We start from the raw sequence: 26,282 nt of genomic DNA, 5'->3' as shown, positions 1-26,282 counted from the left end.
TCTTTAACAAAGATTCGTAGCACACTCTGTGCTAACAACTAGGGGAGAATAGAACTCCTACAAGTCCAGTGACTTTTTTAATACAGTAATGCTATGATACGTGCAACGTACTTCTGAAGTTACCCAAGAGTGCTATCAATGTCTCACTAGCAGGTAAGAGAGCGTATCATTTAATTTACAGCAAGGAGTCTAGGATACAAGAGAGGTTGTAATTTACCTAGAGTTTTAGGACATGTCAGAAGAGATAGCATCAAAATTTTTCTGACAATTCCAAGTAAATTTCAAATAATTGATATCGAAAAAATAAATTCCCCGTGTAATCTGTGTACAATCTAAGATGACTACCTTGTTCCAGTTTGCCTAGAATTTCCTCGTTTTAACACTTAAAGTCTCATGTTCCAGGAAACCTCTTGGTTATGGGCAAACCAGTGTGGTTGATCACCCTTGCGCAGTTCATAGAAAAGATGATGTTTGGAAATAGAAATAAATATTTCTTATAAAACAGAAACACATGGAGGACAAGTGGCTGGTTCAATCTGTAGGAACCCATCTAAGGCCATCTTGTGGTCCCCAGGCCACACGTTCTGTCTGTGCACAGAATTCCTACAGGAGGCTTCATCAGTTCAGGGGATTTAAGATTTGGGTTCATTCAAGAATCTATACATAGTAGGATTCAGTAAGACTCCCAGTAACCATCTGCAAACTGAGTAGGATTGAGGCCATGTGGCTTATTAGTCTTCTATTCCACAGCTAATCTCTGAGTTTATGGTAGTTGTGGTATGTTGACTTTTAGAGTAGATTTTCCTGTAGGCTGTACTTTTCAGAAGTCATTTTTCTGGGGGATTTGTTTGTTTGCTTTCAGTTTTATTGCTGTTGTCCTTCTATATTGATCAGTGGAAATATTTTACTGCTTATTAATCTACTTATTTCTCACCTTTACCTAAAAGGAATTAAGGTGATATATTTAGTATACTATAGATGGATGTTAATAGAAGAGTTCATGGGTTTTTTTAATGTATGTGTTTTATATAGCTGTTTGACAAGTGTGTTCTATATCATGACATTGTCCTCTTTATAAAATAAGAAAGAAGGAATTCTTTCTTTTTTGTTTTACTTTACAGGTTATAAATATATTAAAAATTCTAACCATCAAGTAAAACATTTTAGAAATAGACTAGAAATGCGAACCACGTTTACATCATTGAAGGTCTTACTTATTATAAAGATTTCCAAAGCAATATATCAGAGTAAAACTCGGGTCCCAGCCATAATCCTGTAGCATCCTTGGGTATATGCATTGGGAAGATAGCTCGTTTACTAAGCTTGGTTTATAGGTCACAGATTATAATACTTAAATATATTGTTATATTTATATATTATATTTATATATTTATATATTAATATATTATAATACTTAAATATATTAAGTAAATACTTAAATATATTGACAATTGCATCAGGTAAGATCAAAGGTTGGTGAGAAGAAGATGTAAAATTATGCCATTTATAATGCAACTGTTGCCTAAACTTCTACTGAAAATTTCCTACAGAATATAAAATGTGCATGTAATAGATGATTTTGCAGTCAGCCTGTTGAGAGCTCTGCTGTTTTTTTTCACACCAAATAAAAATGTAACCACTTGCCACAACTGAGGGATTTCCTCTTTATTATTTTTCAGTGTCCAAAAAGCACGGGAAGCTCATCACTTTCCTGCGCACATTCATGAAGTCTCGTCCCACAAAACAGAAGCTGAAGCAGCGGGGGATCTTGAAAGAGAGGGTGTTTGGTTGTGACCTGGGGGAGCACCTTCTGAATTCTGGTTTTGAAGGTAAAAATAGAACTTATAACCTCATAAATTCAGCATCTGACCTCTCCATGTTGCTTGTCGATAATCAGTTTGGAAGCAGATTAAGCAAGCACCATTTATTCCATTTAAGCTCTGCAGCATGTATTGAACTTTTTCACATACTCCTTTGAGTTGTGAGATAACTGAGAATAGAGAAGGTCTAAGAATGCACTTTGGGCCTCACAGCTGCTTGTGATCTGCCTGGGATGGGTAAGTAAGACGTTCACACAAAGGGTACAATAGCACTGTTAGTCTGCATTATTTTTATATCTGTCCAGACTGCTTTCTCGGCCAGTGTTTCCTCTCACTTGTTTGTAACTTATTTATTTAATTTCTATTTTGAAAAAAAAAGTCAAATTCTTGAGACTATAAAATACCAAGACCAGTCTCCCACTGGTGTAGCTGAAAATTAATTTTTTTTATTTTTAAAATTTTTCTTAAGTTTATGTATTTATTTTTGAGAGAGACAGAGCAAGAGGGAGAGGGGTGGAGAGGGGAGGGAGACAGAGAATCCCAAGCAGGCTCCACACTGTCAGCGTAGAGCCTGATGTGGGGCTCGAAGTCATGAACCATGAGATCATGACCTGAGCCAAAACCAAGAGTCGGCAGCTTAACCAACTGAGCCATCCAGGAGCCCCTAAATTTCTTTCTAAATTAAACTCTGATTCAAGAATTCAGTAATTGGCTAAATGGATGCAGGGGATGAATGGATAGCAAGAAAGGAAAAAGTTAAAAAATTTTTTTTAAATAATTCTTTCCTCTACCATCTCCTTTAGAGATCCTGTATTAAAGAAGTATCTACCTGCAGAAATAGATAATTTGTGAAATTCTGAATCCTGATGGGAAATACCCATTGTACGTTTTTAAAAGGCCACTAGTGAAAACTAGTGTTAAGTACCAATAAACATCAAGTTCAAATTAAGGCCTTACTCATTGCTTAAAGAATAGCAGTGTATTGGGGCATCCGGGTGGCTTCTTTGGTTAAGTGTCTGACTTCGGCTTTGGCTCAGGTCATGATCTCACAGTTCCTGAGTTCAAGCCCCACATCAGCACAGAGCCTGCATCAGATCTTCTGTCCCTCTCTCTCTCTGCCCTTGCCCCGCACGTACACACTCTTGTCTCAAAACATTTTAAAAAAAAAAAAAAAATAACAGTGTGTTTATAATATGAATTTAATACAAACTATACCATGTTTCTTGAAGGAGAAGGTAAAATACTATTTTATTTTATTTTTTATTTTTTTGATGTTTTTATTTATTTTTGAGAGAACAAGTAGGGGAGGAGCAGAGAGAGAGGGAGACACAGAATCAGAAGCAGGCTCCAGGCTCTGAGCTGTCAGCACAGAGCCTGACACGGGGCTCAAACTCACAAGCCCTGAGATCATGACCTGAGCCAAAGTCAGACGCTGAACTGACTGAGCCACCCTGGCGCCCCTAAAACAAAATTTTAAAAAGGTGCTGTTCCCAAACTAATGTCAACTTAATGCAGTTTCTGAAAAAACAACCTGAGGATTATTATTTTAACTAGTCAAAATGCACATGGAAAAATAAACCATTGGGGAATATCAAGCAGCACTGTGGTAGAAAAAAATCAGTGATAGAATAGGAGGCATCTAGCTTTACCAAACATTAAAACAATATGCAAAAATAGAATGTTATTAGTGTAGAGAATGAGATATGAATGAAATAGCTTGGAATGTTCAGAAGTTCTTACTATAGATAAGAATCCACTGTGATAAAGTATGGTCTTAAAACCAGGTCACGGGGTGGGGGTGACTTATTAACTATGTATGTGTATATAGAGAGAAAGAGAGGGAGAGAATATGAAATAGCAATTTTGAAAAAATTCTTACTTTATAACTGAAAATTCCAAGTGTATAAAACTATCTTAAACTCATAGAAATGCTAACATGAAGTGATTTCTTTTTGCAATCAAAGAGGGATGAAGCTTTTCTCAGGTTAAAAAAAAACATAAAGGAAGTGGTGGGCTCAAGTACCTGATTTCCATATGATGAAAATCACAAATGCAAAGGAAAGGTACCTCAGACAGAAAGTAATCTGTTTTTGGATATGATAAAATGTTCCTAATAAAGTGTATGAAAACATCATTCAGATTTGTGAGAAAATTAAGCCCCTGAGTAGAAGAACTGAGAAAAGATAAAACATATAATTTTCACAGGGAAGATAGATGGTATCTAAAATACAAAAACCTATTTCTGCTTATTCGTAATCATAAATGTATCTTTGTGTAAATTTGATATGCCATTTTATATTGGTAAACATTATTAATATCACAACTGTTTTTCTAAAATATGATATTCAGTGCTATTAAAAATAGCAGTGATTTTTACCAATAAGGGAAATTTGTGAATTACTGTGAATTACTGCTTTTTTGAAAAACATTTTGGCACTTTATAGCAAGAGACTTTATAGTGTTCCTTTTATGTAGCAGTTTTCCTTAGGGATTTATACTAAAGTTGCATTTCAATAGGAGCAAAAATATTCATTATAGCATTAGATATAAGAGCAAAAAAATTGAATCCTCAACTTTTAGGGAAATTATTCTATAAATTATGAGGCTATCGAAATTGTAGTTTGAATATAATGTAGAAATTTGAAAAATGTTCTATATACACCCTTTTGAAAGTGTGTATATTTAGGTGATGTAAAATTGAATACAATTATGGTACAGTATTCGATGTAGATAGGAATATCTTCGTAACTTTTTCTTAGTTGTCCTTTTTTCAATTAAAAAAGAAGAAAACACTAGAAGAGTATTAGAAATGAAATTAATAATCTGAGAAGAAAAAACTCCACTAAAGGCCTGTCCAGAGGAAAAGTCTGTATTCAAATGATTAGAGAAGCAAAAATTAATTGGTACCATTAGAATGTAATGGTAATTTGGTGAAATTTAAAAGGCAGAAACCTTGAAGACTGAGGTAAGGTATATTGTAGTTAACATACTAAAGTTACTTCCTGTTTGATCAGGGATAGTGGAAAATGAAGAATAAGTATCCATATGAAGTATATGCATTTGAATGTTCAAATAAGGGCTAACCAGAAAAGGGAAAACTTTGAAATGTATTAACTAAAATTTTTGGAAAGAAGATGGTTTTTAATGGTAAAATAGTTTATTAGTTTGTCTTTTATTTAATAAATGTGGAGGAATTAAAGCTTTTTAAGATTTTGAGGGACACCTGAGTAGCTCATGTGGTTAAGCATCCAACTTCAGCTCAGGTCATAATCTCCATTTCATGAGTTCAAGCCCCATGTTGAGCTCTGTGCTGACAGCTCAGAGCCTGGAGCCTACTTTAGATTCTCTCTCTCTCTCTCTCTCTCTCACTCTCACTCTCACTCTCACTCTCATTCTGTCTCTCTCTCTGTCCCTCCCCCACTCACTGTCTTTCTCTCAAAAATAAACATTAAAAAGAAGCTTTTTATGATTTTGAGACTTCATATATACTGTACATAGTCTATAACTACAATCGTGTGTATTTGTATAGGAGAGAACAATTATTTTAAAGTCTAAATTAAAAGATAGAATTGAATATATATAATAGTATTTTAAAGTCAAAAGGAATAATCACAAGGGAGAATGATATATTTATATAGTATATACATAATTGTGAGAAGACATGAGATATAAATATGGATGCCTAGGTAGATATAATTTAAAATGTGTATAATCATTCTTCCTCATATTTATTCTGTTTTAGTTTGGACTGTAAAATAGTGTTCTTATTCTATATAAAATAGATTTTGTACCAGATTTTGTAATAAGAAGGCTCATTTTGGAGTACTGTTTTGCTAAGTGATTCATTCTCTCAACTGTATTCCTAATGAATAATTAACTTTATAGAAAGATTATGCTGTTAACACTTTCTAAACTTTTGAACACCTCCCTGTTGGAGAAAGTGACAAACCTGACCTGTTTCTTCCATACAAAGTGTTGTAAGAAATCTTGTAAGAACCTGACAAGGCATTAAAAAAATCCTTTAGTACCAGGATTCACTCAGAATGATCTTACAGCATTTCAGCTACCACAAAACACAATGCTTGTAATTGAGTTGCTTAAAGATTGTATCACAGTTCTCTAAAGAACTGATTTCTTTTTAAATCTCATATAGTACTTTTTGTGTGGGTAATTTGTCATTTACATAGGCATCCTTAATTATGGAGTCAAATGTTCTTTTGTTATATTTCTTTATTCTTTTTTATCTCTTTTTAATTTTTATTTCTTTTGTGTCTCATTTTTTTCAACCCTGCTTGGATGTGATATTAATATGAGGAATATTTTCTCGTTTGGTCTACCATGCTTTTTAGCTTTCACACATCAATTCAGCACATCTTAGTTGTACTTAGAAGTTTCAGGTGTGTTTCCATTCTTAGTAAGTATGATAGTAGAAGACAGGTACCAATATATCATTTCTTTCTGAAAAACAACAGATTTAATAACTAGAGTGTTCATACATCCCCTAAACTATGATAAATTTATTCTAGTAGAACAAAGTTTTCAGGTGTCATGGATTTTTTTTACAGGATTTGTGTTGTTTACTGCACGTACTTGAAACCAAATTTCCTTAAAAATGAGATTTGAAATGAAATTGCAAAAAAAGTGAGAACTTTGTAGAAAACTTGGTTTTCTACCAAAAAAAATTAGAGTTGCTACAAAATACAAAAATTTTAAAACTCAAGATGAGGAAGCTGTTGCCTGAGCACATTTCTGTGTTTGAGGAAGAGGCTTTTTTGTTTAACATTTATTTATTTACTTTGGTGGCTTGGTGGGGAGGCAGAGAGAAGAGAGAATCAGTGCAAAGCCTGACATGGGGCTCATTCTCACAAACCGTGAGATCATGACCTGAACCCAAATTAAGAGTCGGACGTTCAACCCACTGAGCAACCCAGGTGTCCCTGAGCAAGAGGCTTAAAAACAAAAAAAAAACCAAAAACACTATTGTAAATATACAGAGATCTTATAATCAGAGCACACTGGAGGGGAATAACAAGGCCAAATAACCCATGAAAGTATTCCTTTTGATAATCCTGTTTTCATAACCAAAAACGATGACACACGTTCTAACAAGTAAGGCTGTACCAGTGTCCTCCTGGCCTAGAAGCCACCCCTCAGAGAGTGGAATTTGACTCTTTCATCTGTATCACAGAATGCATGCTTGATGCCTGGCATATAGAAGGGTTGTAATAAATGGTTGGTGAATGAGCGAGTGAGTGAATGAAGAGAAGAGACACGAAACCACAGCTGTCAAGAAAAATCAGAGACCAGTCCGTGTCCTACTTACTTACCACACACTTCTTTTAGCTGTGGTTCTAATCTTAAATGTCATCAGTTTTAATTTAGACATGTACTTATTATATTGTCATGATGACATCAAAACTACTAAAAATACTAAATAAAAATGGATCAGAAGAATGCTGTTGGAGAGTGTGGGAATAATTCTTAAAGTCCTGCCCTCTTTTGGTAGAACCGGTGTGGAGGTTTTCTAATGCTACGTTTTGACTGGGTCATTGTTTAATGTGCACTTTGCTGGTTTGTTAGATGGTGTTGGGGGAAAAGATGGTTATTAAGATGCCTTTTTTAAAACTAGGATTTCTTCTAATAATGTAACGGGTTCCCATATTGCTTTCTTACATGTTCGTGAAAAGAGAAACCAGATCTTTTCTCTTTTTATCTTCTGACCCTGTTCTTCAGTTTCTACTATCTTCTTTAAAATCAAAGTTTATGCTTTTCTCTTTCATTTTACTACGTATTTTAAATAACTTTCTCATTCATCTGTCTTAAAATTCTAAGTAATAGCACTGTTCAGTTATGTAATTTTATTTATGAAGCCTCACTATGTGATTGTTTTGGGAACACTCAGTCTTTTTGCCTAGGGAACATAAAATGTTAAACAGTCCAGATGTTTTCCATGATGTATTATGTCTGTGGAGCCTCAGCCATATATTATCAGGGAAAGACCTTTAATTCAAAGTTTGCCTACTTATTTGGGAGAATATAAGCAAGTATGCATCTACTATCACATGGTTGTGAGAGTCCCAAGAAAGTAATCTATACTTTTTAAGAGATGGTAGCTTATTTTTATGAAAATTCTGTAATGCATCCTAAGAGAGCCTGATAATACACAAATAAAACCCTGTGTTCTGAAGGGCTTTGAGTACCTGGGTCAGTTAGCATGCTAATTTGGAGAATGCATAATGAGAAGTGTCTTTTAAGAAAAAAAATTACAGTTTTGTTTTCCTTCCTTTCTTTAAGTAATTATATTAGTTATCCCAATAATCTCTGAATATATTTCCTTTGAAGTAGGTGGTAGAAATTTTCCAGGTCCCAGTTTATTATTTTACTTCTAGTTTTTTTTTTTTTTTAATTTTTTTTTCAACGTTTTTATTTATTTTTGGGACAGAGAGAGACAGAGCATGAAGGGGGGAGGGGCAGAGAGAGAGGGAGACACAGAATCAGAAACAGGCTCCAGGCTCTGAGCCATCAGCCCAGAGCCCGACGCGGGGCTCGAACTCACGGACCGCGAGATCGTGACCTGGCTGAAGTCGGACGCTTAACCGACTGCGCCACCCAGGCGCCCCAATTATTTTACTTCTAGTTTGTAAGGATAGAAACCTAAGGTATTGAGATTATCATTGATGGAGCAGTATTAGTACTAGAACTCCAGTTCGTAAAGATATTTTTCTTGTTACTAAGATGATAGAAAGCATACAGTTGAAAATGAATACAGTTTCTTATGGAAACTAAGATGGCCCTGCTCGGCTGACTTGATCATATGACTTTCTCAGGCTCACAAGGGCAGTTATAGATTAATTCATTTGCTAAATTTGTACGTTGTTTCCAGACACAGACTTTGAATATACAAAGACGGATGAAACATGCTTTTTGCTCCTTAAGAGCTTGACTAGTAAAGGGTAATAGTTGTATAAACAAGCAAATATTTCAAAATGACATAGTTCTTTGGGCACCTAGAACATAGTGCAGCTAGCTCTCCTTGGGAATATTCAAAGAAGGCTTGCTTAAGAGTGAACATTCAGTTGGGTTTTCAACAACAGCCAAGAGTTTTCTATAAGAAGATGAGAGTACGAAGAGAATCCCAGAAGAGGAAAGTGGTTTTTCTCTACTAGGAAATTGAGGGACTTATAAAATGGCTGCTTTGTGTGGCAAAAGAGGAGAGACTTGAGTTGGCCTAGAGTTGTGAAATCAATAATGTAAGTGCAAACCATGAAGGACCTTATGTTCTAGGCAGTATTTTGCCTTAGTTAAAAATTGGCTTTGTACTTGGACTGTTTAAATTAGAATCTCATTTCGTCCGTTGTTTCCTGTTTGCCCTTGGGTAAAACTTCATGTCTGTAAGACTCAGTTTCCTCTCAAAATAATGACAGAGCTTTTCCTATGGATTTTTGTGAGAACTAATTGAGGCATCTATTGTAAAAAACTTAGCTTGGCACTTATTACATGCTCAATAATATAGCTGCTTTAAAAAAATTATTCAAAGCTAAAGAGTTTAAATTTTAAATTAAATTATAGGATCTGGTAGAATTTAAAAGATGGAATGCAGGAAGGACAAAAAAAAGGCAGGAGAACCGATGAAAAGTCTGATATAGGGGCACCTGGGTAGCTCACTTGGTTAAGCTTCCAACTTTGGCTCATGTCATGATCTCACGGTTTGTGGGTTCGAGCCTCGCATCGGGCTCTGTGCTGACAGCTCAGAGCCTGGACCCTGCTTCAGATTCTCTGCGTGTGTCTCTCTCTCTCTCTGCCTCTCCCCTGCTCATGCTCTGTCTCTATCTCAAATGTAAATAACATTAAAAATTTTTTAAAAAGGTCTGTTATAATAATAATGTTACGTACAGTAAATGAAATACATTAGCTATAATTACCTAATTAAAATATCTCAGTGGTTTCAATTGCCAATCTGAATGTTTCATCCTTTGTATAGCAGTTTTTTGCAGACCAAATAATGCTCTCCCAACCTTCCTTTCATGGATTCTTTTAACTAACACTATCAAATGAACATTGTTATGCTAAAGCCTGTAAACTCATCAGTCGTCAGTAAGACAATTAAGACATTAAGACAAAGTTCAAATTTCAGCTACTGTACATTTTTGAATGAGTATAAAAACTTTTAAATTATGTACTTTGAATGGTCTTTTCTAGACTATAGGCTGGACTAGCTGTCAGTTTGTATCAGGTCTTTAGTGAGGTCACCAGAGAGAGTACCCCTTCTTTTTTTTTTTTTGCTTATTGCTACAGTGTCCTTTATGATTAACTGATAATATTAAGTCAAAACATCAGCAATTTTAATGTAAAGACAGGCAGGAAATTAAAAGATTCCCTCTACCTGAAGTCAGGTTGACCATTGCCTTATGTTGGTGTTTTGTTTATTGGATAAAATTCAGAATTAGCATTAACTGTGAAAAGATGAGAGAAACTTTTATTTTTTTTATTTTTTAAAGTTTATTTTTATTTATTTAGAGAGAGAGCAGGAAAGGGGCAGAGAGAGAATACCAAGCAGGCTCCGTACTGTCAGCACAGAAGCTGATGTGGGGCTCAAACTCACAAGCCATTAGATCATTCATGACCTGAGCCAAAATCAAGAGTCAGATTCTTACCCAACTGAGCCACCCAGGTGCCCCAGATGAAAGAAACTTCTAAAAGTGGGAAACTGGGGGGCGCCTGGGTGGCTCAGTGGGTTAAGTGGCCGACTTCGGCTCAGGTCATGATCTCACAGTTTGTGAGTTCAAAACCCACATCAGGCTCTGTGCTGACAGCTCAGAGCCTGGAGCCTGCTTCCAATTTTGTGTCTCCTTCTCTCTGTGCCCCTCCCCCACTTGTGCTCTGTCTCTCTGTCTCTCAAAAATAAATGTAAAAAAAAATTTTTTTTTTAAGTAGGAAATTGGAACGCTTACAGGCAGTGATAATTGCCTAATGTTGGGATAAGCACTAGCTTTGTTATATCCATTTTCTATGTGTGAAGTTCAGCAAAACTGTTATAACTCTCCTGGTAACATGAATTCTGTTACTTACCATTACACTTACATGTAACTATCCTAATCTATGAATTCTTTCACTTACTGTTAACACTTAAATGTAATGGGAGAGAGCTGGTCTTGATATTCAGGTACCAGTTGTCTAGTTTACATGTAAAAATAAGTAAATGTGTCTTCATCAATTTTTGTAGTAGACTAATCTCTGCCCCTTATAATTTTAATTTACAGATTTTTTTTTTTTTTTTTTGCTTATGAAAACTAGGACATTCTGATTTTTTGTCAACTTTGTTTTGACAGAATACTCCCAATTTAATCTCTGTTTTTAAAACCCTGTCTTTAGTCCCCCAGGTTCTTCAAAGCTGTACAGCATTCATTGAGAGATATGGCATTGTGGATGGAATATATCGTCTCTCTGGCGTTGCCTCTAATATCCAGAGACTACGGTAAAAACTTATTTGGCATTTTCTTTTTCGTTCCTGTTGTAATTTCTTAAAATTAAATTATTTCAAAATTAAGGCACATGGATAACCATAACTTTCAGTAATATAGTCTGGATGAAATGGGAAATAATATCCATATTGATTTTTGTAAATGTTTTCCTAAATGCCATTTCTTCATTTGTTCTATCAGAAAACCATGTCTCCTTAATCTCTTCAATTTTATATTTTTTCTCATTTCTATATTTGGAGATTTGAGCAAATTTCAAAGTTTGCATCCATGAAAAAAATGAGACGACAATTTCCATTGTAATAGAATTATTCTTTTTAATTAAAACTGACGAGTGAAACTTCTTCTGTTGAACCACTCTTGCAGCCCAGGAATCAATCACACTCGATCGTGGTGAATGATTCTTTCAGTGAGCTGTTGGATTTGGTTTGCTAGTATTGAGAATTTTTGCATCCGTGTTCATCAGAGATGTTGGCCTATAGTTCTGTTTTTTAGTGGAGTCCTTATTTGGTTTTGCTCTCAGGGTAGTTCTGGCTTCATAGAATGAGTTTAGAAGTTTTCCTTCCTTTCTGTTTTTTTGGAATGTATTGAAAAGATTGGTATTAACTCTTCTTTAAATGTTTGGTAGAATTCCCCTGGGAAGCCATCAGGCCCTGGACTTTTGTTTGTTGGGAGGTTTTTGATGACTGATTCTATTTCTTTGCTGGTTATCAGTCTGTTCAAGTTTTCTGTTTCTTCCTGTTTCAGTTTGGGTAGTTTATATGTTTCTAGGAATTTACCCATTTCTTCCATGTTGTCCACTTTGTTGGCATACAGTTTTTCATAATGTTCTATTATAATTGTTTGCATTTCTGTGGTGAAACTTCCTCTAATCCCCTTTAACACTAGTTTTGTAGCACATATACATGTTATGTATTCTACGTCCTCTCCCATTATCTTCTCAGAGACAAAAATAGTGGTATCCGTTATACCAGCAATATAAATTTTATTTTCTCTTAATCTCTTAGATTCTAGTCTGTTCTTAATATGCTCTTATCCTTCATTTTTCACTGTGCTGCACAGTGATTGCCATTATTCTACACAGATTTTAATATTCCAGTTGACCACAGAGCTCCTCTCTATTTTCAGGAATACGCGTTTGTAAAGTACTTAAACTGATTCTTGTACTGAAGATAGTTTCAGTCTTCAGTGTCAGATGGAGCAGATCCATTGTCCACATACACTAATCCTCTAGGTTGATAAGTAGTCCCATGCCTGTCGATTAATATTAATCAACCTCCTGGAGAATGAGCCTAACTTGCCTTAGTATTCTAAGCACAACTTACATTTCACTCACTTTACATTATAGATCTTACTGGCTATTCAAATTCAGTTAGCTAGAAATTGCTTTATATTGTTCTGGCTTCCTTATCCTCCTTCAATAAAGTATTCCTGAACTATATACTCCTGAGGGATTTCTGTACAGAGTTGTTCATGGACCAGCTGCCACTCAGCCCTACTGTCCAGAATTGCCAAAATGTTAGCTATTCAAAGCACTGGAAATTGGGAGTTCTGTTTTCAGATCTATGTGTTAAGAGCTGCTCATCCATATATGTTTCAGAGGTTGTTGTCCTTTGTAATATTAGAGCTATGCCCATAATTTCCACTTAGAAAAACACTTCTCTTATGATCAGACATCCAGTTACTGCTGAAGTCCAAACATAACCTACATAAAATACAATCACTTGAATAAAACATTATGCTTTCTGTTTTAAGTCCTATATTTGCTTTTCCTTCAATAAAATAATTGTATTTTGTCTCTCGTTTGTTAGCCATGAATTTGACTCTGAACATGTCCCCGACCTGACTAAAGAACCTTATGTTCAAGACATCCATTCCGTGGGCTCCCTCTGTAAGCTGTATTTTCGAGAGCTCCCAAACCCTCTGCTCACCTACCAGCTGTATGAGAAATTTTCTGTGAGTACAAGTTACTGCTACTCAAGTTGTCTTTGGAGTTGTGCTGTGATTTTATGCCAAACGTGCAAAGATTGGTTTGGTCATGTAAGACATAGTTCTGTGACTAAAATACCTCCTTCAAAGAAAACAGAAAACTGTTATTGATAGCTAGTCCATAGTCTTCACTGTTTTCACATGTGCATACATTTAGTTTCTGACTTTGGCCCACTAATCTTATCATCCTCAAATTGGTTACCATAAAGTTTTAAAAAATTATCCTTTAATAGATTTCAATGTCCATACAGTATGGAAACAAAGTTTACTTTCTTGATACTATATAGTTCCTTGTCGTTCAGTAGAGTGAGAACTGAATTGTAAGTGAATAGCTTAAGTTTCTACCAACAAAGCCTACTGGTCTGTTTCTCATTGTGATTGTTGCAGGATGCTGTTTCAGCAGCAACAGATGAAGAAAGGCTGATCAAAATTCATGACGTCATCCAACAACTGCCCCCTCCTCACTACAGGTAAATCACGTGTTGTAGATATCACCCAAGAGTACAAGTCAGTTGATGCAAAGAGTGGTGTTTTTCTTTGGTTTTCTAACTACTAAAACTTCCATGGAGTTCTGTTTAAACTTCCGTTTGTTCATACATTTATGTTTCTGTATCCCAAGGCCTGGCACAGTGCTTGGCATCCAGTAGGCACTTAATAAAAGTTGAATTAATGAACAAAAATAAATGAACAGATTGATAGTTGACTAAACCTGTTTTGGGGGAGGGTGTTTTGTTTTTTGTCTTTTGATACCCTGAGAAATACTGGTGTATGATCACAAGTGTGAATACTTGTGATTCCTTGAATCCAAAGTAGGATACAGTGCTGAGTGCCTGTTTACTTCCAACCCTCTTACCTTTTTCAAAAGGTGTCCAAGCTACATAGAACCACAAAACCTAACAGGGGTCTCAGAATTCCTCCTCAGGAGACTCTCAGATGATCTATAAACCTGTGTTTTCTTTTAGGTCTTGTTCTTGTTTATTGTTTTTGTTGCCATTGCTACTTTTTAAGACCCAATTTAATCTGTATTAGTTTGGACTCTAAGAAATAGTTTTGCTCATATCAGAGAAGACCAGAATAAAAGTAAAGATGACTGCCTTTTAGTGAGAGAAAGAAAACAGTATGAACCATAGGTGATAATATGCAAAAAAGCAAAAGGTAAAATTTTTAAATTTCAGTCATTGACAAAAAGTAAATGCAGTAGATGTTTTAGTAATACACGAATTAAGTAATTTAATGCTTTTTTTTAAGAATCACATTGGTCATATATGTATTTGAAAACTCAGCACTAAATTTGGCACTCAACACTAAAATTTTTAATCAACATTAAAAATTAGCATAGTTTTTTTTAGTCAGCACTATAGTTGTAAATCATGATAATCAAGAGCCAGAAGGTAACTTGGCCCTGACTCATTGTCCTGTTAACGTAGCCTGTGTTAAGAGGAATGTGAGGGAATTAGAGGTTCTTAATGACCCATTGAAGAGTGAAAAAAAAAACCCAACAACACAAAAGAGCTTTTGTGAAGCAAGGTCAAGAAATGAGGTCTTCAACCCTGAAAAAGAAAGCTGAGGAGACAAATCTGATAATACACAGTTATTGAAGAATATTTAAGGAGGAAGACAACTTTTTTTTTTGTACTTGCCAGAAAAAGAAACCTAGTGCAATATAATGAATATTAGCTTTGATAGAGGGGAGTTTTTATTTGCATGTTCATCACTTCCTATGTGACCTCTCCAAGCACTAATATCCATGTGTGTGAAAAGAATACTAATAATCCCTTCTTAAGAGATTTTTTTGATGTTATAATGAGATCCAATGTGCGAATGAGTCTGGCCCTGAGTATTTTTTTTTAATGTAAAACATAGCAAGACAGATGATTAGAATTAGGCCAAGACTTCTTGACTTAGTTTTATAGGAGGTACCATATAAATACATCTTTTTTCTCTAAATTAAAAAAAAGATCAATATAATATATATGTACATGGTTTTAAAAAGTCAAATGGTGTGTACAGATGACTATTTTTCACTGTAAAATGAAAAATGCTCCACAACCCCCCTTCCTAATTTCTCCTTATTCTCTATTTCTGAATAGCATGCATATGCTTTTATTTCTTGATTTTTCATTTTTAGATAATTATTTTTACCTTCCTTTTGTGGTGAATAAAATTTAGCTTTCTTATCACCCCCACCCCAGTACCACACAAACTCACACTTCCCCTTCTTTCATGTTCAGAGTCTGGTTATGTCAGCATTTGGAGTTAAACCAGTATTCACTGTCTATATTGTAGTGTTACAACCATGTAACTGTTATTCATGACTGCACATAATAGATACTAGACTTTATTTCCTTTCTGGAATAGCTGTGTGTGTGTGTGTGTGTGTGTGTGTGTAGCAGATGCCCATTTTTGGCTTGCTGAGTTTCTGTTCATCACTAGTTTATCCCTGAAACTCTTTCACAGGACTATAAATGTTCTGTCAGTGTGTTCAGACTTATCAGGCAACGTGTTTGTTTTTTTTTTGGTCCCGTGAAAATATCCCTGCTGGAGCCTTATGCCCCACTACTCAGTACCTCAGTCCAGGCTGTTTGCTCTCTAGATGTGCAACACTGTGAACTCTTAACCCTCATTTTGGAAGTTCTATTCATTGCCTCCTGCAGGATCTCTTGTTGTCATCTCCCTTGTTTTTACTCCCTGCTTTGTAGTAGACATCTTGGAAGCTTCTCCAGGAAAGTCGAACGGGAGGTAAATGTGTTGAGACTTTGATATGAAAATGCTCCTATTCTACTCTTGTATTTGATTGGTAGTTGACTGCAGAATGTTAGCCTGTAAATAATTTTTCCCCATAATTTTGATGGTATCACACCATTGTCATCTAAGCAAAAATGCTGCAGCCATATGACATATTTTGTTTTGTTTGTATCCTTTCTGGATGCTTTTGAATTTAGAACCTACCTAGTGTTCAGTTTTCACATTGACCCATCTTGGAGTGGGTTCTTTTTCATTCTTTGCTGTGGACACTTGGTAGGCTTTCTCCATCTGGAAACTTCTGGGAAATTTTCTTGTTATTATTTCCTTGATGGTTCTCATTGCAGCTAAAATCCCATCCTTTTTCTTTATTCTCTTTCTGGGTTTATTGTAGCTCTTGAACTAACTGTTTCATTTTCTCACATTCCTTTGTCAGTTTCCACATACGGATTTCCTCCATTTCTTGATTTACAAGAAAGTTATTTCCAGGAACAAACAAACTAAACTTTCTTCCTTCCTTCTGTCGTTCCCCCGTACCTTCCTCCTGCCCTTTCTTGTTCTACTTTACAGCATCCTGTTCTTATCTCATGGATATAATCTCTGCTCTCTAGGAGAATATTACTGGTAATTATAGGTTTTGTTTTGTTTTAAATTGTTCTCTGCTTGTCACAGTATTTGTTCCTTCCTCATTTGGCAGCTCACCCTTATCAAGACTGCAAAATATTCAACAGATTTATGGAAGCAAGAAACAAAAATTCTTTTTTAAAAAATCATGTTTTATAAGTGTGATAGCATTTAACTTCATTATGATTTAAAATAATCTGCCATGAACAGTTATAGAAACACTTAAGATTGGCTTTAGGTAAGCTTACAGTTTAAATGATATTTAGTCAAAGTGGTGCAGGGAAAGAAACCTATTAAACAAAAAAACTTAATAGTGCTGTAGACACCAATCTGTACATTTTACAGAGGGAATCGAGAGTATTGGTTAATATTGTGGGTGAATTAAGAGAAAATCAGTAATATATATGGACAGTGTGTATTATGTGTGTGTATATATGTATACATATATGTGAGATATACTATATGTGTATATATATTTTATGTATGTATACATATATACTGTATACACATGTATACATATATTAGTATAGTATGTATACAGCATGTCTAGCATATATATGTATACATACAAATATATATGTATATATACTGTATATATGGTATATGTGAATAATTATGTCAGCAAACTAAAATATATGGTACATAAAATATACAAAACATATATTCAGTATAATTAAACACTATTGGCAAGGTGCTATTCTTAGAATACAATGATAAACAAGATAGAATTCATTACCTCAAGGAACTGAAGTTTTAGAGGGGTTATGTATAAAATAGGCAATACTGTATATATATCCATATAAATATATATAATAGACAGTATATGTGTATATATTTCTCATCTGGTAAAGTATGTATGCCTCCTATATTTTTTATTTTTTATATTTTATATAAATAAATCTCCCAACATAATTTTATTTATATCCCTTACATATTTATCCCCTGTTGTGTAGTACATTTATGTCACCTGTTATATATAATGTCTCATTATAATGTAGGGACTTTGAAGCCAAACTGCCTATATTAGCTATGTGACCTTGTGACCTTGGGCAAGATCCTTTGCCTCTTAGGCTCAGTTTCATTGTGTCTAAAATAGACAATAATAGTACTTTTCTAGTAGGATTATTATGAATATTAAAGGAATAGAACTTAGGACAAAGCCTGTTACATAAGTGCTATTTATATGAGTTAATTACCCTTATTGTTATTGTTATTATGTATATCTGTGCATTTGCTTTTTTATGTTTTATCTATAATGTGTGTATGTGTGTATATACACTCACATATATATGTATCTTCTGTAGAAGCAAGAAACAAATTATTTTTTAAATCATGTTTAAATAAAGTGTTTATACCATTTAACTTCATTATGAATTAAAATAACCTTGCATAAACTTTACAAAAACACTTAAAATTGGCTTTAGGTAAAGCTTACAATATATATTCATATATAACTTTTATATATTATGTTTATCTCCTCTAACTATATTCATATTTTTCCTACACAGTATATATTTTCCTTTATTATACAGATATAGATATTTTTCAACAATATATAGATATTTCCCTTACTAATTACATATGTAGCTCCCTTAGTTATTTAATCTTCCCTGTTGAACATTATATACTTTTACCTGCTATATATTATATGTTGTACATGTATTGTACCATATATCTGTATAGAATATATATCTATATATATTTATATGGATATATATGTATTGTTTGTTTTATAAACACAAGTTCCTTGAGGCCATGAATTCTGTCTTGTTTATCACTGTATTCTCAGAATAGAACCTTGCTAATAGTAAATGTTCAATAATATATATTGAATATATATATTATATATTTTATGCACCATGTATTTTATAGCTTGCTGGTATATGTATACATATATAGAATGTATATCCTAATATTATTTTCTTTATTCCTAATATATATTACATACAATGCATGCCCACATGTTTTACATATATTGTTTACTATGTACATATTTCCCATTCTATATAATATATAATTCCTTGTGATAGATCTCCTGCTATCTAATGTGTTTTTATATTCTAGCGTCCTCTACATAATTTGAGTGTTAATCTCCTGTTATGTATCTCTCTCCATCCAGACTTTTTAAGATTTTAACATTCACATTTCCTAATTCCTTAAATTCTTGAAAAACATGATTTTTGATAGTGTTCTCTTATGTTATTTAACCTTTTCCCTAATTTACCTACTTGATATGTTTTATGGTGTTTTTAAGTTTTTAGTTTAATTCCAGTATAGTTAGGCATACAGTGTTATATTAGTTTCAGGTGTACAATATAGCGATTCAACAATTCTGTACCCACTTACTCAGTGCTTGTTATGATAAGTGTCCTCTTTAGTCCCCATCACCTATTTCACTCATTCCCCCACCCACCTCTCTAGTAACCATCAGTTAGTTCTCCATAGTTAAGACCCTCTTTCTGGGTTTGTTTATCTCTGCTGTTGTTGTTTTTTTTTCCTTCACTTGTTTATTTTGTTTTATAAATTCCACATTTGAGTGAAATCATGGTATTTGTCTTTCTGACTTATTTTGCTTAGCGTTTTACTCTCTAGCTACATCTGTATTGTTCCAAATGACAAGATTTCATTCTTTCTAATGGATGAATAATATTCTTGTGTGTGTGTGTGTGTGTGTGTGTGTGTGTCTGTATATATACATACCACATCTTGTTTATCCATTCATCTACAGATGGATACTTGTGCTGCTTCCATAATTTGGCTATTATACATAATGCTTCAATAAACATAGGGGTGCATGTATCCCTTTGAATTTGTGTTTTGTATTTTAGGGTCAATATCCAGTAGTTTGATTATTGGATTGTAAGGTAGTTGTATTTTTAACTTTTTGAGGAACCTCCATACAGTTCCACAGTGGCTACACCAGTTTGCATTCCTTGGTGGAATTTTTCCCCCCAATTTTGAACATTACTGTGAGGACCACCCATTTACATGAATCTTTGTGAAAATCTAGATTTTTTTTTTTTTTTTTTGGATAAAGACCTGACAGTGGAATTCTTGGAAATCAAAGGGCACTAAAATTTTATTCCCGGTATGCCAAAATTTCTAAGCTGTGAAGATTTATGCAGTGTGTGCTCTGCTGAGTACGACAGTGCTCACTCACCTCATGGCACTGCTGACTAAAATTCTCCTTTAGCTTTTAAAAACATTTTTACAATTAGATATGTGAATAAAATGGAATCTTTGGTTGTTTTGATTTGCATTTCCTATAAAGTGTATTTGTGAAGTACTTTAATATTTCCCTTCCTTCATCTACCCACCACCCAAAATTGTAAGATTTTACATGTTTTCTGAACACATTTCTCAAGCTTCCCACCTGTACATGTACATGGTCTCCAGACCAGCCCCACTTCTGTCTGTGTGTCTGCCTTTCCTACTTAAGAATGTTAGGAGGGAACGAAAGTTCCACCTGCGGTTGAAGGAGCAGGGACTTTGGAGCCATGCCGACCTTGATTTGAGACAAGCACTTCTTGTCTTTGTAACCTGGGCACACCTTGGCTCTCTCCTCCATAAAGTGGGGAGTGGCAACACTGTGCTGGGTTGGGCTATTAGGGGAACTTGATGAGATCCCTGTAGAAGCATGTTCAGGGCTCCTGGGTGGCTCAGTCGGTTGAACTCGGCTGACTCTTGATTTCGACTCAGATGATGATCTCATGGTTCCTGAGTTCAAGCCCCGCATGGGTCTCTGCGCTGACAGCAAGGAACCTGCTTGGGATTCTCTGTCTTTCTCTGTATCTCTCTCTCTCTGCCCCTCCCCTGTTCACTCTCTCACACTCTCTTTCTCAAAATAAATAAATAAAACATTTAGAAAGAAAGAAGGAAAGAAAGAAAGAAAGAAAGAAAGAAAGAAAGCAAGCAAGCAAGCAAACAAGCATCTTCAACAGTGCTTCTAGCTGCCAGCCTCTTTCTTCTCAGATTCACATTGGTCTCTTGGGCTCATATGCCAACCACAGTTTAACTTTCATTACTGTTTCATATAACAGTCTTAAACTTCTGTCTCCTATTTATTGTCTTTAATGGCTTCAGTCCCTATACACTGTAGGTAGGGGCACTTTGAGAAATGTAGGTAATACCTCTGTGTGTTTATCTGATCTCACTTGCACCTAAGCTGATCATGTTTTCTTTCCAAAACTGTTCTGCCCTGTTATTTTAATCTCTCTATATATACATAGAATTCTTTAAGTAAAGCAAATAAGATAACCCAGGATATTAGGATTTGGAATAGGCTTTCTCTTCTAAAAGCACATTTTTTTACTCAAATATTCTCTGTCCTTGGTGCCCACTGCAATTCTTCTTTTAACTGTTTAGGCTTGTGAAATACTGTTTTCTTTTATAAAAGAAAAGTTTAAGTCCTCTCCTGTTAGCGTGACTGTTACAAGTAGAATATCATAAGTTCATGATATCATGTGTTGAGAAATTAGCTTTTATGGAGGACTTACTTCACTGGTGTCCTTGAAACTAGATGTCTGATATTGAGGAGGGCACCTTTTGGGATGAGCACTGGGTGTTGTATGGAAACCAATTTGACAGTAAATTTCATATATTGAAAAAAAAAAAAGAAACTAGATGTCTGACAGCCAGGAGCAAATATTCCTAAAGATTTTCATTCATTCATTCATTTTTTTTGTTTTTTAAAAATATGTATTTTTGAGAGCAAGAGAGAGAGACAGAGAGTGACCGGGGGAGGGAGAGAAACACTGAGTCTAAAGCAGGTTCCAGACTCTGAGCTGTCAGCACAGAGCCCAACTCCGGTCTGGAACCCACGAGGAGTGAGATCATGACCTGAGCTGAAGTTGGACGCTTAACTGACAGAGCCACGCAGGCGCCCCTCCTAAAGACTTTTAAAAACTAAGACTGTTTTTTAGAACCAGTCCTGTCAGAAACGTTCATTTCTTACTGCATCTGCCTACACTTTTTTCTTAGAATTCTGTAGATGTGATTACTGTATGCAGAGTATGTAATTCATAATATTCTTCTGACATTTCTGTGGTAATAATAATATTCAAACCTAAACAGCAACAAAAAAATTTGCTGGAGTTTGTATGGTTTCTTTTTCTATTTTTCTATTGAAATCTTAAAAATTAATTAGCACCTTCAGTCTCTAAACTGCTACATACTGTTTCTTTCTGTTAATACGTTCTATTGCATTTTCCAGAACGCTGGAGTTCCTGATGAGACACTTGTCTCTTCTAGCTGACTATTGTTCCATCACAAATATGCATGCAAAAAACCTAGCAATTGTTTGGGCTCCAAACCTGCTAAGGTAAGATGCATTTGACTTATGACCTTAAGTAGAATTTGTCATCTTAAATGAAAGTGTTCCTTCAGTGTTCCATGAGGACAGTTTTTAAAAGTAAAACCCATATGCTGTTCTTATGAGCATCTCCTTAAAAGAGGCAAGTGGAGCTTAACCAAGGTGCTAAAAGTATGCTTTCTTCCTCTGTGGTTTACACATTTAAAAAAAATAATGCTCTTTGAGACTGCTATCTTTGGGGTTCTCTGATGGTAATGTTGGTTACCCTCCAGATCGAAACAGATAGAATCTGCCTGCTTCAGTGGGACAGCAGCTTTTATGGAAGTGAGAATTCAGTCTGTGGTGGTTGAATTCATCCTGAATCATGTAGATGTCCTCTTCAGTGGGAAAATCAGTGCTGTCATTCAGGATGGAGCAGGTACAGCTCACACAGATTTTGTTTACTACAAGGAACATTTTGTTTGTATCTGTTCTTATAAAGGGATGGAAAACTGCATTTCTTATCTCAGTGTAATAATAAATCTGTCTTTGGTAGAAAGCAGCTAATTTATGTCCACTTCTCAAAATGCATAGCTTAATAGTTATTTTGTGTGTACTTAGTGAGTACTACATATTAGACCTATTGTGTAAGTTCATGACACATTAAAAATATGTCCTTTATTGATGTATATAAAGATATGCTATGGAGCAGCAAAAGAACAATTTTTTCCAAAACCAAAGAGATCTCACTGATACCCGGTCTTGCTTGGTATCTCTTCAGAAAGGAAAAGAGTTAAATTATTTAAGGAATTAAAATATCTATATTTATATATATTTATATGTCATTGTTAACAACCTGCTGTGTCACCTTCTTTTCCTCATTCAGTATAATGCCCTATTATTTTTGCCATTTAAAAAACTTAATGAAGAAAATTTAAAACAACACAGATAGGTAGATAGATGGAGACTGATGTACAGACACTCACACATATTTATATTTTTTTATCTATGCCAAAAATCTTTACTCTTTTCATTGCTTTTCTTTCTTTCCAAAGCTTCTCTGTCAAGACCCAAGTCCCTGCTGGTTTCCTCTCCATCCACCAAGCTGCTGACATTGGAGGAAGCCCAGGCACGAACGCAAGCTCAGGTCACTTCTCCAATTGTGACTGAAAATAAATATATTGAAGTAGGAGAAGGACCCGCTGCGCTTCAGGGAAAGTTTCATACCATAATTGAGTTTCCACTTGAAAGGTAAAATTCATTGAATCCTCTTTAATAATGTGATTTTCATGGCCAAGTGTTCTTCTTTTTTTAACTTTTGTATTTTAGTATTATTGTATCGATGTTGAGCTAGTCCCAGAAAAGCCCATTCATTTGATTACAGATGATATTTCATAGGGAATGACACAAATGATTCTCGAAAAGCATGACAACATCATGTCATTTTAAAGAAGATGAAAGTTAATCATAGACGGTGAACTGTTAGGAAAAGTAATACACTTCTACTATGTAGGGTTTGATTTTCTCTCTGAGATACTTATTTAGACATAAACTGGATTGGAACAGATTACTCAGGAAATAATGGATGGATAATGACTTGTTTGACATTAAGTTTAGAATAGGCAGAACTTCTCATAGCGTGACCTCCCAACCAGCATGAAGAGATGAATGCATAATATTCCTGTGTGTGTGTGTGTGTGTGTGTGTGTGTGTGTGTGTGTGTGTACACACACGGCATCTTCTTTATGCATTCGTCTCTTGATGGACACTTGGGCTGCTTCCACACCTTGGCTATTGTAAATAATGCTGCAGTAAACCTAAGAGTGCACATGTCTTTCAAATTCGTGTTTTTGTTTTCTTTGGGTAAGTATCCAGAGGTGGAATTACTAGATCATATGGTGCTTCTATTTTTAATTTTTTGAGGAACCCTCATACCATTTCCCATAATGGCTGCACTAATTTATATTCCCACCAGCAGCGCAATGAGGGATCCCTTTTCTCCACTGCCTTGCCAACACTGGTCATTTCTTCTCTTTTTGACACTCGCCATTCTGACTGGTATGAGGTTGTATCTCATTGTGCTTTTGATTTGCATTTCCCTGGTGATGAGTGATGTTGAGCATATTTTCAGGTGTCTGTTGGCCATCTGGATGTCTTTTGGGGGAAAGGTCTTTTCAGGTCCTCTGCCTATTTTTTAATTGGATTGTCTTTTGGGTGTTGAGTTGTAGGATTTTGAAATATATCTTGAATGTTAATCCCTTATTGGATATATCACTTGCAAATATCTTCTCCCATTTAGTAGGTTATCTTTTTGTCTTGTTGATGGTTTCCTTCACTGAGCAAGTTCTTAAGTTTGATGTGGTCTCAATTGCTTATTTTTGCTGTTGATGCCCTTGCCTGAGGAAATACTCAGAAAAGTACTGTTAAGGCTGATGTCCAGGAGATTACTGCCTATATTTTCTTTTAGGAGTTTTATGGCTTCAGGCCATACATTTAGATCTTTAATCTATTTTGAGTTTATTTTTGTGTGTGGTGATAGAAAATGGTCTAGTTTCAGTCTTTCACATGTAGCTGTCCAGTTTTCCCAGCACCATTTGTTGAAGAGACTGTCATTTCTCCATTGTGTTTCTTGCCACCTTTGTCATGGATGAATTGACTGTATATGCATAAATTTCTTTCTGGGCTGCCTGCTGTCCTGTTGAACTGTGTGTTGCTTTTGGTGCCAGTATACCGTACAATTTTGATATCAGGGACTGTGATACCTCCAGCTCTGTTCTTCCTCAAGATTGCTGTGGCTGATCAGGGTCTTTTGTGGTTCCTTACAAAGTTTAGGATTTTTTTTTTTGTTCTTTTGTGATGAATACTATTGGTATTTTGATCAGGATTATGTTAAATCTGTAGTTTGCTTTAGGTAGTATACACATTTTAACAGCATTAATTCTTCCAATCATAAGCATGGTGTGTCTTCTCATTTGTTGGTGTCATCTTTAATTTTTTTCACTAATGTCTTATAATTTCCAAAGTATAGGTGTTTCACATCCTTGGTAAATTTATTCCTAGGCATTCTGTTCTTTTTGATGCAACCATCTTTTTGATGGTTTTTTTAAATTTATTTTTCTGCCAGTTTGTTACTAATGTAAAAAAAACAGCTGAAGATTTCTGTATATTAATTTTGTATGTGCAACTTACTGAATTCACTCATTAGTTATACTAGTTTTTTGGTGGAATCTAGGGTTTTCTATGTATGGTATCATTTCATCTGCAAACAATGACAGTTTTACTTCTTCCTTGCCAATTTGGATGCCTGCCTGACTCCTGTCTGTCTGTCTTTCTCTCTCTCTCTTTCTCTTTCTTTTTCTCTTTTTTCTTTTTTTCTCTGTCTCTTTCTCTCCTCTTTCTTTCTCTCTCTCTTTCTCTCCTTCTTCCTTTCCTTCCTTTTCCCCTTCCTTTCCTTTCCTTCTTGTGTGAGTGCTTATAGCTAGCACTTCCAGTACTGTGTTGAATAAAAGTGGTAAGTGCATCCTTGTCTTGTTCCTGATCTTACAGGAGAAACTTTCAGCTTTTCACCATCAAGTGTGTTGTTACCTGTGGGTTTGCTGTGTATGGCCTTTGTTATGATGAGATATGTTCCCTCCAAACCCACTTTCTTGAGAGTTATTATCATGAACAGATGTTGAGTTTTGTCACATGTTTTTGGTGCATCTGTTGAGATGTGCATGTGATTTTTATTCTTCATTTTGTTAATGTGGTCTATCATGTTGATTGATTTGCAGCTGAGTCATCCTCTCATTGCTGAAATAAATCTCACTTTATCTTGCTCATTGATCCTTTTAATGTGTTGTTGAACTCAATTTGCTAATATTTTGTTGAGGATTTTTGCTTCTGTGGTCATCAGGGATATTGGTCTATGATTTTCTTTGTTTTTTTGCAGTGTCTTCACCTGGTTTTATGGTAGTGCTGGCCTTGTAGAATAGATTTGGAAACATTTCCTCATTTATTTGTTTGGAATAGTTGGAGAAGGATAGGTGGTTTTTTATTTTCTGTCTGGATGGATCTATTCATTAATGTAAGTAGAGTGTTAGAAGTCCCTGACTGTTATTGTATTACTGTCATTTTCTCCCTTTATGTTTGTTAATATTTGCTTTGTGTATTTAGGTACTTCTGTGTTGGTTGCATAGATACTTACAATTGTTATAGCGTCTGAGTTGGATTGATTCCTTTATTACTATGGAATGCCCTCTTTGTCTCCTGTTACAGTCTTTGTTTTAAAGTATGTTTTTTTGTGTAAATTTTGCTACCCCAACTTTTTTTTTTTCACTTCCATTTGCATGGGATATC

General features: G+C 35.0%; 1 protein-coding gene across 3 annotated transcripts in view; it reads left to right on the top strand.

The window, feature by feature from the left end:
- The window catches only part of ARHGAP32 (Rho GTPase activating protein 32), a 179,198-nt gene that overhangs the window by 136,311 nt on the left and 16,605 nt on the right, over nucleotides 1-26,282 (top strand). For all 3 annotated transcript variants that reach the window (XM_032595033.1, XM_032595032.1, XM_030332384.1), the window contains 7 exons: nucleotides 1,680-1,829; nucleotides 11,193-11,295; nucleotides 13,111-13,255; nucleotides 13,676-13,758; nucleotides 21,867-21,974; nucleotides 22,238-22,383; nucleotides 23,000-23,195. In XM_032595033.1, coding sequence (XP_032450924.1) covers nucleotides 1,680-1,829; nucleotides 11,193-11,295; nucleotides 13,111-13,255; nucleotides 13,676-13,758; nucleotides 21,867-21,974; nucleotides 22,238-22,383; nucleotides 23,000-23,195 — 931 coding nt within the window. The remainder of the gene's footprint in view (nucleotides 1-1,679; nucleotides 1,830-11,192; nucleotides 11,296-13,110; nucleotides 13,256-13,675; nucleotides 13,759-21,866; nucleotides 21,975-22,237; nucleotides 22,384-22,999; nucleotides 23,196-26,282) is intronic.

The sequence above is a fragment of the Lynx canadensis genome, chromosome D1, assembly GCF_007474595.2.
Source record: "Lynx canadensis isolate LIC74 chromosome D1, mLynCan4.pri.v2, whole genome shotgun sequence".
Taxonomy (NCBI): domain Eukaryota; kingdom Metazoa; phylum Chordata; class Mammalia; order Carnivora; family Felidae; genus Lynx; species Lynx canadensis.
Note: the sequence above shows the minus strand (reverse complement) of the source record. Positions and strands in the feature narration are given on the sequence as shown.